Source organism: Ascaphus truei, chromosome 3 (genome assembly GCF_040206685.1).
Source record: "Ascaphus truei isolate aAscTru1 chromosome 3, aAscTru1.hap1, whole genome shotgun sequence".
Lineage (NCBI taxonomy): Eukaryota > Metazoa > Chordata > Amphibia > Anura > Ascaphidae > Ascaphus > Ascaphus truei.
The window spans coordinates 241,950,439-241,963,411 of record NC_134485.1 but is presented as its reverse complement, the minus strand read 5'-3'; the positions used below and the strand labels follow the sequence as shown (position 1 = coordinate 241,963,411).

At 45.8% G+C, this 12,973-nt stretch overlaps 1 protein-coding gene across 5 annotated transcripts in view; it reads right to left on the bottom strand.

The window, feature by feature from the left end:
- The window catches only part of RASA3 (RAS p21 protein activator 3), a 257,766-nt gene that overhangs the window by 62,406 nt on the left and 182,387 nt on the right, over positions 1–12,973 (bottom strand). For 4 of the 5 annotated variants that reach the window (XM_075590460.1, XM_075590463.1, XM_075590461.1 and 1 more), the window contains one exon: positions 12,647–12,723. The exons of the other annotated variant lie outside the window; for it this stretch is intronic. In XM_075590460.1, the coding sequence (XP_075446575.1) occupies positions 12,647–12,723 (77 nt within the window). The remainder of the gene's footprint in view (positions 1–12,646; positions 12,724–12,973) is intronic. 5 annotated transcript variants of the gene reach the window in all.

Genomic DNA, 12,973 nt, shown 5'->3' with positions numbered 1-12,973 from the left:
AGCCGCCGAGCACACTCCCAGTGAACCCGTATCTCCGCCAGGGGGCTGTCTCCGACAGGTGGCAACAGCAGCAAGACACAAATAGCTGTATCCGCAGCTCCGTCGGGGGGGAGAATGGGGGCTGCCCCGGGTGGGGGACTGACAGAGCCCCCAGTGTCTCCGTACCTCCGCCGGGAGCTGCTCCAGCAGAAGGCACCAGCAGTAGGACACACATAGCCATGTCCGCAGCTCCGCCAGGGTGTTCCTCCTTTGCCTTTGTTTTATGTCCAGACTCCCTCTGCCCTTATCTGTTTATGTTCCTGTTTTGAGTCCTGTTTATATTAAATGCCCTTGCTATTGAACTAGATTGCCCCAGTCTGTTCCTGCTAGCAAGTCCCAGCCCTGTTTCTGCTCCCCTGCCCTGCTCCTGCCTTCCTGTTGCCGACCCTGCCCGTGACCACAATGATCCTGCTTGCTGCCTGCCACCGAACCCTGCTTGTTACCCCCAAAAAAACTTGCCTGCTCCCCGCTGTTCCGGCCACCGTGGTCCTACCCGCTTCAGGAGTCTCCCCTTGGCAGTCTGTGTGCTGTCCAATCGTGGGCGCAGACCTTGTGCCCTCCCCTTCTGCTCTTAGAAAGAGGCATCCCAAAAGTTAGTCTGAGTTGAAGTTCTTCCCAGTTCACTGAGGAGTGTGCAGCTCTGACTCCAGTACTGGGAGTTGTAAGCTATGTCTCGCCCTGCGGCGTGAGACTGCATGATCAGTCCCCTTAGGGACTATGACAAGGCACAAAGTAAGATTGGCTACCGAGACCCTCTAGAGGCATGGGACAGATGAGTATTCGCTGTATAACCTGATGTAACAGGGGATGCCAAATAAAGAGCCCCTGTTTTATATACCCTTGTCTGAGTCTACAGTCCATCAAAGGGGGTCGTATGAAAGACTGGTTTCACCGTGGGGACTGTCTCCAGCAAAGCTGGAGCCTGCGGTGGATGGAGGCGCTTGTACTACAGAGAAAGAACTGTGAGCATCCTACACCCAAAGCATGTCCTGTTTCCCCACAACATCACAGAACCTCCGCATCTCCTGGACACCAACAGGTACTTGCACCAACAGACACCTGTAGCAAGGGCAGATCTCCCAGGGGGGAAGCAGCGCTACACACAACACCTACCACCTGTTGCACACCTAAATCCACAATGTTTCCTTCTCTGGTGTCTCCTCCTCTTCACTCCCTCTCTCTGTTGGAGTCCCACATATGGCTCTGTCCTTGGCCCTCTGCTCTTCTTACTCTACAGCTCTTCTCTTGGTGAAATAATACAATCTTTTAGCTTTCAGTATCACCTATAATATGCAGATGACACCCAAATGTATCTCTATCCTTGACCTCTCCCCTTATCTCCTGTCCATGTCTCCAATTCTGTCTCGGCATTCACCCCCTGGATGTCTCACCAATACTTGAACCTTAACATGTCCAAAACAGAAAACACAAAGAAAAAGACAGGGTGAAAACAGCGCTATAAATAGTGAAATATAAATTAAATATCAAACCCTAGAGTAGGTAGAATTAGGCCGCCAGGTGAGTGCTGATTGTACAATCAGACACTTGGATACAGTAGAGAAAAAGAAAACCGGCGCCTTACAAGTTCAGTAGGATATAGGAAGTTCAAAACGATATCATTAAAGTCCCCACAAAGTCCTCTGTAGCAAAAACTATGGAAGAATTGCTGTGCAGCTCCCACCGTGCATGAAGAGTTATGTGGAGAAAAAACAAACAAACAAAATGATGGTGCAGTATGTCAAACTAATATAATTGACAAGATGACCCAAAACACTAATGACAAAACAAGACAGACAAACTAGACAAACAATAGCAAGGCTAATAATGATAAAAAGTTAATTTATTAAAACAACATAATAGAAGGGTTCCAGAAGACTAGAAAATCGCCAGGTCCAGATATTGTAAAATGGGGACCCTACTCACAAGATGTCAAATTGTAACAGGCAATGGAGATAAACGCAGTACTGCTCGTCCACTGCAGTGGTAACCGAAGCGCCTTCCTGTGATTCCCCTGCCTCTGATAGATGCCGTGTCACTAAGGGGCGGGACTTCCAGGCGGATGTCACGTAACTGGAAGGCGGGACTTCCTGGAACGGCGTTTTTTTCAACTGCAAGCCTGGATCAACTGCACGTCTTCCTTCACCAACAGACAGCTCTAAAAAGAACTTCCCTACGCGTTTCATGCCCGTGAGGAAGTGCGCGCAGGCGCATGAAACGCGTAGGGAAGTTCTTTTTAGAGCTGTCTGTTGGTGAAGGAAGACGTGCAGTTGATCCAGGCTTGCAGTTGAAAAAAACGCCGTTCCAGGAAGTCCCGCCTTCCAGTTACGTGACATCCGCCTGGAGGTCCCGCCCCATAGTGACGCGGCATCCATCAGAGGTAGGGGAATCACAGGAAGGCGCTTCGGTTACCACTGCAGTGGACGAGCAGCACGGCGTTTATCTCCATTGCCTGTTACAATTTGACATCTTGTGAGTAGGGTCCCCATTTTACAATATCTGGACCTGGCGATTTTCTAGTCTTCTGGAACCCTTCATTATGTTGTTTTAATAAACTAGCTTTTTATCATTATTAGCCTTGCTATTGTTTGTCTAGTTTGTCTGTCTTGTTTTGTCAGTAGTGTTTTGGGTCATCTTGTCAATTATATTAGTTTGACATACTGCACCATCATTTTGTTTGTTTGTTTTTTCTCCACATAACTCTTCATGCACGGTGGGAGCTGCACAGCAATTCTTCCATCGTTTTTGCTACAGAGGACTTTGTGGGGACTTTAATGATATCGTTTTGGACTTCCTATGTCCAAAACAGAAATAATATTCTTGCTCCCCTCCACTGCTACAACACACTTTCAGTCACCATCAATAACACCACAATCTCATCAACACCTCTGTTGTCCTTCATTCCACACATTCAGTCCCTCACAAAGTCCTGTCATCTCCACCTTTGAAATATCGCCAAGAGACACCCTTTTCTCCTTCATGATGCAACTAAAATCCTAATGCACTCACTCCTCATATCCCTCCTCGACGACTGCAACTTTCTCTTAGTTGGCAATCCTTTTGCCCAAATATTCCAAACTCCAATCCATCTACCTCACTCTCTGCTCCACTTCTGCTACTCCACTACACATATTCCTACCATAGCTTCTAGAATGAAATGTAAAATCCTAGTAATGACTTACAAAGGTCTGAACAATGCTGTCAAAAAAACATACCTAACACCCCCTACTTTCTGCCCCTGACATCTGCCTTCCTCCTACCTTATTACCTCCTCTCACTCCCGCCTACAAGACTTCTCTCGTGCTGCCCCATCTCTCTGGAATTCCCTACCACGTACTATCAGACTCTCCCCCACAGCTTTCAGATGTTTAAAAACTCTCTGAAAACAACATTTTTACAGAAAGCCAACTTGCCATACCTCTAACATGCATCTCCCTCCCGCTCCAACCTCTTCAGACTAGCTGTATGGCTAGACCAATCACCCGTCCCTCCCACATCCCAAACCTTAAATGGACTCAGCTGTCAAGCTGGAGCATTTTCCAACCTGAGCCACACCCTACCCTACAAAGGGCAGCCATCTTACCTGAGCAGGACCCTCATTACCCGTTTGTCCTTTCTTGTGTGTAACGGTTTTTGTAATATACATAACTCTGTACCCCATTGCTCTGCAATGCGGAATATGTTGGTGCTTTACAAATAGACAATAATAATATCACTATCTGCAAATGACAAACTCTCTAAAAAAACAACAATGGACCCTTCATGGTCCACTGCCTCCACTCTGCATAAAAACTAGCAGTATTTGAGTATACAGTACCTTTAGCAAATAAAAATACTACTTGTGAGCACATTCACATGTCTCTGACAGGTCTGCAACCCTGCCTTCCCCATCATCTTTCCACTGCAGCCAGGAGTTCTGGGTAATTACGTGCAAATGAGCAGTTAGTGTGTCATCTTTTGCTTCTTGTCCATTTTAACATTGACTCCTATAAGCTTATGCCTGCCACATTACACAGCTTTTTCAGCATACTCTGGGATAAAGAAGTACATAACCATTCTTAAATATCCAATAGGGTTTATATTAACCACTGATATGTCTTTTGAAACAAAATGATGTATGAATTAAACAAACAATGAGTGTGTGAGGCCATTATTTAAATAGCTGACAGATGGATCATACAGTTTTGTGGGTGGCAAAGAGACAAGGTTTGTGCAAAAGTAAGTGATCCTGTACCCTGGTTTTATCAGCTAAACTGAAGGGGAGAATTAAGGTGTTTAAATAATTAGGTAGATCTTCAGGGATCAGTTTGGGAGGCCCCACCCTATATAAAGATCAGAAATGTTGGTCTTTAACATACAGGTGTGTGGAAACACAGCATGCCACGGTCAAAAGAAATCTCTGAGGATCTCAGAAAAGCAGTTGACGCTCATTAGTCTAGAAAGGGTTACAAAACTATTTCTAAGGATTTGGGGCTCCACCAATTCACTGTCAGACAAACAGTCTACAAATGGAGAAAGTTTAAGACCACAGTCACTCTACCCAGGAACGGTCATCCTACCAAAATCTCTCCAAGAACAAACCGGCCAATCATCTAGGAAGTCGCACAGAACCCCCGAGTAACATCCAAGGATCTGCAGTCAACTCTCGTCTTGGCTAATGTGCGTGTTCATGACTCAACTATTAGAAAAAGACTGAACAAGAATGGTGTTCATGGAAGGAGAGCAGGAGGAAACCACTACTCTAAAAAGAACATTACTGCCAGTTTGAAGTTCGTCAAAGAGCGCATAGATGACCCATAAGACTTTTGGAACAATATTCTCTGGACAAACGAGTCAAACGTAGAACTTTATGGCCTCAATGACAAACGTCATGTTTGGCCAAAACCAAACACCGTGTTCAAACAGAAGAACCTCACCCCAGACCACAAGCATGGTGGTGGGAGTGTGATGGTTTGGGGTGCTTTGCTGCCTCAGGACCTGGACAGCTTGCCATCATTGACACAAACATGAATTCTTCTTTGTATGAGAAAAATTTTGAGGAGAATGTCAGGCCATCCATCTGTGAGCTAAAGAGTAAGTGAATCTTGCTCCAAAACATACAAGCAGGTCTACAAAAGAATGGCTGCAGATGAAGAATTTCCGCGTTTTAGAATGGCCTAGTCAAAGTCCGGACCTAAACCCCACTGAAATATTGTGACAGGACCTGAAGCGAGCTGTCCATGCAACGAAGCCCTCAAATGTCACTGAGTTGAAGCAGTTCTGTAAGGAGAATTGGGCCAAAATCCTTCAAAACCGATGTGAGAGACTGACCAGCAGTTACAGGAAACACTTAAAGTCATTGCTGCTCACGGGGACGCCACCAGGAACTGAATCTAAAGGTTCACATACTTTTTCACACATTGACATTGAAAGTTGAATCATTTGTGATAAATAAATATTGAAAAAGTATATTTGTGTGTCATTTGTTTGATCAGGTTATCTGTATCTATAAGATGAAGATCTAATAACATTTTAGATTTGAAATATGTGAAAATCCTAAGGGGTTCACAATCTTTTCTCACCTGTGTGTGTGTATATGTTTATGCACATACACACACGTAGGGCAATCCCATACTGCCGCAGATGCGTCCGCGTGGAGTGCCATCACATTGCCTAAAAGGCATTGATCGCGCCCAGACGCAAGCAGGAGGGGGCGCGCGTTGCACAAGAAATCAGTTCAAACGAGAGGCAGGTCATGTGAGCGGTTTGCAAAGTGAGGGCGAACCAGCTCCGTGACACCCCTAGGCACGCCCCCCACGGCGCGTCCCCATGGACAGAAAACGCACTCGCTTCACGCGGGTGATGTCGCACGCCTCTGCGCGGGAGAAGGCTGTATGGCCTTAGGCTGAGGCCCCAGTACCTCCGCTGCACGCGCGCCCACGAGACTTGCGGCGCGTGCAGCCGATTCTCCGGTCTGCAGGGAGCTGCAGACCAAAAGACCGGGAGTGACGGGGGCACAGCCATGACGTCACCCGGCAGGTTCGCCTCATTGGCTGAACCGCCGGGGGGGCGTGGCTTAGCGCTCCGTAGCGAGTCCTGCTCTCAATTCTATTGAGAGCAGAAGCACCCCCTCACAGCGGGCCCGGCGCCATTGAGGGGAGGGCCCTCGTCCCTGCAGCGTCCGCCACAGCGGGCACTGCAGTAGCCAGCGGGGTCCAGCCCCTAGCCTTACCCAAACATATCCTCCAGCTTCCCCTAAATGTTCTCCTCTGTCTAACAACCAGACATGACCAGTGTACACACTGCGTATTAGTCTGCAATACTAATAAGCTCTCACCTATAAACAACACCCTTTGTCTAATAGAGTTTACACAATGTTACTTATTATTTATGAAACAAATGTAGCAATCAAATCCCATGCTTGCTCTGTTGTGAACAAAAACAACATACTGATTTAAGAGAGGGAACACAGTCATTACGGGGAAAACATGGCAGGAAAACAGTTATTACAAAATGTAAACCGTGCTGACATTTGAACCCATCTTGCAGCCAAAAGCTTACGCTACGATCCGAGAACAAGCAGTTACAGGGATCTTACGAGTATCTTGTAACAGAAACAACAGAGCACGCAGGAGCCAAAGAAGAACAAAGGAGGGAATCACCGAGCGCTACTAAGAGGTATCACAGTGTGATCCCGAGATAAGTGACATTCAAGCAAATGATCGTTAACGTGGGTTTGAGCTTTGATGCCTGATAGGAGCATAGTGAATCCTGGTAAACATGCTATTCTGGAGCAGCTCGGAGCAGTGGCTGTAATTATTTTTTTAATCCATACATCATGAAGCCTGTTATTCAACAAAATTATCCAACCTTAAAACAAGTATTCAACGCTTTTGATGCTGGATGTTCCAAACGTACCAGAGTGCACCTGGGCTGCTGGCATTGTGACCCCTGATTCACACCGAATGATGAACGCGTTCCACCCAAGAACACGAGAAAAAATAAGACAACAGCGTGCCAGCCTGAGTAATGTTTGGAGACCGTCATAAGGGCATTGAAAGGGATCTCCATGTTCATTTATTGTAATTTATCTGCCCAAACTAAATATGACGCAATTAAAAGAGGCCATACAAACAAAATCTACTCTGAGATAAACACACCACAGAAAAGGCTGTTTCATTACAAATGCTAAACTATTTTCCCCCAAAAATGTAATGTAAACATTTGCTGCCAATTTTGTTTTTTTTAAATAATATATATAAAAATGTTTTTAAAGGTTGCCACTGTATCAGAGTAACTCTAGCAGAATATCCTGCTTGGCTTATCCTCTTGGTGATTATTGGCTTTACTTCCAAGTGAGGGGGGGCAGTGACCCAGACTAGAATTAAAGTTTCATCCAATTCTATTCTGCCATCAATAGATTTTTTCACATTTTATAGGTCCAGCGAAACTTGGGAGACATGCAGAAATGTGGAGGTATACCCTTTCAAAACAGAGTGGAAACCTCAGATATTTTGACAGGCCAAAAAACCCAGCAGAAAGAATCTAAATAGTTAAAAAATAAAAAACACAAGTTTCAAGTATGTATGTATGTCTTTGTAGCCAGGTCCCCTTTTGTGCCGCCACCCCCCCCCCCCCCTCCTCTTACCTCCGCTGCCGGGGGTCACTCGAGAGACCCGCCGGCACTTCTGGAGGGTGGGGGCCGAGCAGGGAGCACTCTGGTGCTCCGGAGGTCCCCGGCGGCTCCCGAGCAGGGCGCCGCCATGTTGCACAACTTCGCGCATGCGCAGTGAGTCCCCGCATGCGGCGACCAGCCAGGGACATTACGCATGCGCAGATAGACTGCGCGAACGCTGGCCAATAGAAGTAGGGCTCTAGAGAGGGACTACATATCCCATGAGCCTAGGAGCGCCCCACATGACCCCAGGGAGCCAATAGGGCTACAGCATCTCCCTGCAGTGGAGATTGGATACATTTTGCGGGCTTGAAGCACATTTGGCAGTTGGTGACCGGAGCAGCTAGGGGAAGGAGGTAGGGTGCAGGAGTCAGTGACTCCCTGCACTAGGCCAGCAGCCCCCGAGGCCCCAGATAGCCCTGAGCCACCAGTAGTGTTGTGTTGTTCAGGGACAGGCCCCAGGTTAGGGACCCTGCCCCTTATTATCCAGAGTCAGTTAGGGACCCAGCGGACGCTGCGCGTCCATCCAGAGGTTTGGGCTCAGACTTCCGCTGCGGCTGCAGCAGCCATCCGGGTGGGATCGCCCCGGACGGTAGTTCCTGTATTCCCTCGTCATCAGGATCCTTTGTGAAGCTCCTTGGCAGGCCCGGGCACTGGAGTGCTCGGCAGGTAATCTACAAGTGCACCAATTATACCATCTATTCATATAAGACATAGTGGCTGCGCAGTCACACATATATTTATCTCACTTGCGGGTGGAAGACATATTGTGTGGGGTTTCTGGACACGGGGCGGGATCACCCGGTGAAAGGGGGTAGCGTCCTGCGAGACGCAGTAGTAGTGTCTCCTCTAGAGAGGGACACCTGTTGATATATATGATTAAGTACGGTTGCTACAGTAAAGTTATTGGTTGTTTTACATGCTGTGTGTGTGATATATATATATTGTCCTGCGAGGATCACTCCCCCCCCTGGTGGGAGCCATCGCAGGTGGAGGCGCTGCACCGAGTACGAGGTTACTCCTATTATTATACGTGCCCCAGGCTCCCCGTGGCGGAGGCTTAGGCCCCCTGTGAGCCTAACAGGTAACGCACCACACCTGGTAACATTAGGTTCCCCGCACACACATACCATATGCTCTTGGGTGGGGGAATACCCATTACATCTTTATTTATATAACGCCATTAATGTACATAGCGCTTCACAGTAGTAATACACTTGACAATCATAAATTACAAATAATACAAATAACAGATCATGGGAATAAGTGCATCAGACATAAAAGTAACACTGTGGAAGAGGAGTCCCTGCTCTGATGAGTTTACAATCTAATTGGTAGGGAGAACGTACAGAGACAGGAGGAGGGCTTTCTGGTAAGTGCGTCTGCAGGGGGCCATCTTTATGTATCGTGTATAGTATTAGCCACGGTGCTACTCATATGCTTATTTAAGCAAGTGTGTCTTAAAGTGGGTCTTAAAGGTGGATAGAGAGGGTGCTAGTCTGGTATTGAGGGGAAGGGAATTCCAGCGGTGTGATGCAGTCAGTGAGAAAGGTTTAAGGTGGGAGAGGGCTTTAGATACAAAGGGGGTAGAGAGAAGACATCCTTGAGCAGAACGTAAGAGTCGGGATGGTGTATAACGAGAAATTGGGGCTGAGAAGTGCGGAGGGGCGAAGAGTGTAAAGCTTTAAAAGTGTGGAGAATTGAGTGTTAGATGCGGGATTTGATAGGAAGAGTGATTTCAGCAGGGGAGACGCTGAGACAGATTTAGGAAAGAGTAGAGTGATTCTGGCAACAGCGTTTAGGATACTGTGTATTATTCCCATATGCATAGTACTAAATTACAGTATATATGAGGGTGCTTATTACATTTCCAGGTGGCATTAGATAGGGGAAGTCTATCGTGCCCACTTCAACCCAAATACGATAGCCAGATATCCAGAAACAGCCTGATAAGGGGGAGGCTTCAATATATTTAAAAGCATATAGCAGGAGAACTTAGAGCTATATCTAGCGAAAGTAAAATGTTTAAATCTGCACGTTTTAATTCTGGCATCGTTTTAGCATGTGCAGTATGTGCTGTTCACTCCCACGTTACTTACACAGAAAGACATCTGCCCTATTTGATTCATTTGGAGAGGTAAATCTTGACCACCTGTGATGTATTTCCCCCTTATGTCTCAATAAAGTAAGAACAATGACTAGATGGTCTGATCTCTGTAGTCTTGCATGCTACAAATTGCATTACCGGGTTAAGATTTATGCACAGATGTCATTGTGCACATCCCTAAGCACTAACCATTTACAAAACTAGTGGTGCCTACACATAACTAATTAGGACTAATGACTATTTATCATGCAGTCATTAAAGCAGCAATCCTGCAGGTTTGTTTTGTAACAGCATTGGAACCGGGGATCCTCTGTTGCTAAACCACAAGATTTATTTTTAGCTCCTCGGTTGACAAGATCCTAACCAGTGTAGTTACTGGTGCTAAAGCTCTCTCCCGTGAAATCAAAATGGCCACATCTCACGTATCCTGCAGGCTAATAGGAAATCGCAATGCGGGTGACACAATGTTGTATACACACAGCCACAGCCTCACTGACCTTGGACCAGCGGTGCGCAAACTGGGGGGGGCGCGAAGTTGTCTGCAGGGGGGCACAGGGTTTACAGAGGCCCCGCGCGGTTCCCAAAGGCACTTAAATTAAATGCTGGGGAAGTGGTGAAGGCCTCTGTAAACTAAACTAAACTGCACTTACCTTGGCTCAGACGGCTTCTGGGACCTGTCGCCATGGCAACGCGGCGTCATATGATGCCGTTGGGTCATGCAACGTGACATCATGACGCCCAGAACGCTGGAGCAGAGGTAAAGGGGGGGGGAGGGCGCGGAAAGGGGGACAGCAGAGAAAAAAGAAGATTGCGCTCCCCTGCCATACACATATCTCAAATTTAATTGTTCAAGAATTAAAAACAGAATTTCCAAAAAGTAACTGATTTTAAAACACTAACAAGACTGTAACAATGGTATTTGGGACTAAGACTACATTTCTAAAGCAACCAACAATAGAGCTACATATCGGAACCAACTCTAACACATTCTAGCCACTGTCACCAGTTTTAAGTATCTGGAAATTTGGCTTGACTCACATTTAACATTCGGGGTGCATATTGATACCCTGACATCCAAAACCTGTGCCAAACCAAGTGTACTTTATAGGAACAAATCCTCCCTAAGCCAGCTGGTCAGAAAGAGCATCGCACAGCAGATGCTAATGCCAATTATAGACTATGGGAACATAGAGTAGTATATTTTGGCTTGACTCACATTTAACATTCGGGGTGCATATTGATACCCTGACATCCAAAACCTGTGCCAAACCAATTGTACTTTATAGGAACAAATCCTCCCTAAGCCAGTTGGTCACAAAGAGCATCGCACAGCAGATGCTAATGCCAATTATAGACTATGGGAACATAGAGTAGTATATTTTACAACATCCCAAACGCACCTTGACAAACTAGACATCCTGTACAACTCAATATGCCACTTTGTCCTACAATGTAATTACAACACACATCACTGCGAAATGCTACAAGAACTAGATTGGCTATCCCAGGACTCCAGACGCAAAGTACATTTTTCCTGTCTTGTCTTCAAATACTTTCTGGGTAAGCTGCCCACCTATCTAAATAAACTCCACAGCCCCACTACTAGCAGCAGTTATCACCCGAGATATGAGTCCCAAAGACTGTTCATGATCCCAAGGTTCAACAAGGAATCTGGTCGCTCCTCCTTCACTTGCCGTGCACCTCATGACTGGAACAACCTACCAGAGACTCAAACCCGCCTCCAGTACAAGTAATTTCAAGTCTTCAATCATCTCACATTTTAATCTGGTCTTTAACTGTTACATAACCATCATATGTTATCTCCAACTGTCCTGAAATGTCTGTAAATTGAATGTGTAACCTCTGTGCCCAGGACATACTTGAAAACAACAGGGAACTCAATGTATTACTTCCTGGTAAAGCCTTTTATAAATAAAATAAAAAGGTCATTGGTTGCGGCTTCCAACTGCACAGACATTTAATTAGCAAATACGTAACCTCACTAACTACACTGGCAAGTATCTTGGGGAATTTGTGGATCATTCCAACATGGAAGGAATTGACGTCAGCAGTCATACAGCCCAATGTTTCGAGTTGCATGAATTGTAGGAGTAAAGATTCTTCTTAGAGTCAAGCAATAAATGGCCCATCATTACTGGAACCGAGGTGTTTCAGAGATAGATATAGACATAGAAAAGAATGAATGGTTTCTAAACTAAAACAAAAGTCCATGACACCACAAGGGTGAAGAAATGAAAATGGCAGAGGGCTGAATCTATCACAAGAAGAAATAATTGTTGCACAAAAGATGGTACTCGACTGGTACCCAAGAGAGATTAAAATAGCACAACTACGACCAAAAGTAAGATGGGCGGCAGAAATTCGAAAATGTGTTGGAACAATGTGGAATAGAGACTCTTGCAACCGTAGTACCTGAAAGATCATTGGGGCGCCCTTCATCCAGCGAAGGAAGAAAACGTACATCTATTGCGTCATATGTGAATAGGTCCTGATAAAGAGCTGACACTTGTAAGAACTTCTCAAGGCTAATGTGACACGATCTAATTCAAGTTGGTCATCTTTAAAGATATTAACATCTAAAGGTGTTCCAGCTTCTCAAATCGCACTGATTGATTGAGATATCAAATGATATCTATATCTACACATATATACATATACACACACACACACACACCTCGTAGAATATCATCTACTCTGCTGTTATGATTTCAAAGATATCAAACGTCGCTCTGGACCACTTGTGTGGTTTCTGTAAAATAGTTCCCTCGCACAAACCTCTTACACATACAACACAGCTCTAAACAGCCAAGTGCCAGGTGAGGTCTTACCGTGTTGCAAGCTTATGGCAGATGACACCAGTGTCTGTTATGACTTCACTCAGCCTGAGCTCCAGGTGCACCTTCCCCTGAAACACACATAGCAACACGTTAAATACTGTAGAAGTAGTAGCGGGATTACTCAAGGCATTGCACGGCAGAAGGTGCCCAAGTAATCCAGGGCTTTGCAGACCACCTGTGCTGATAGATGCCGTACTGTAACACCATATTTAACACTCCCAATAAATCATTAGCGTTTTCTTCTTGGATAAATGTAGTGCAGTTTCTTTCCACTGAATTTGCTACAGTAACTCTTTGATAAATGACACTTCTCCCTTC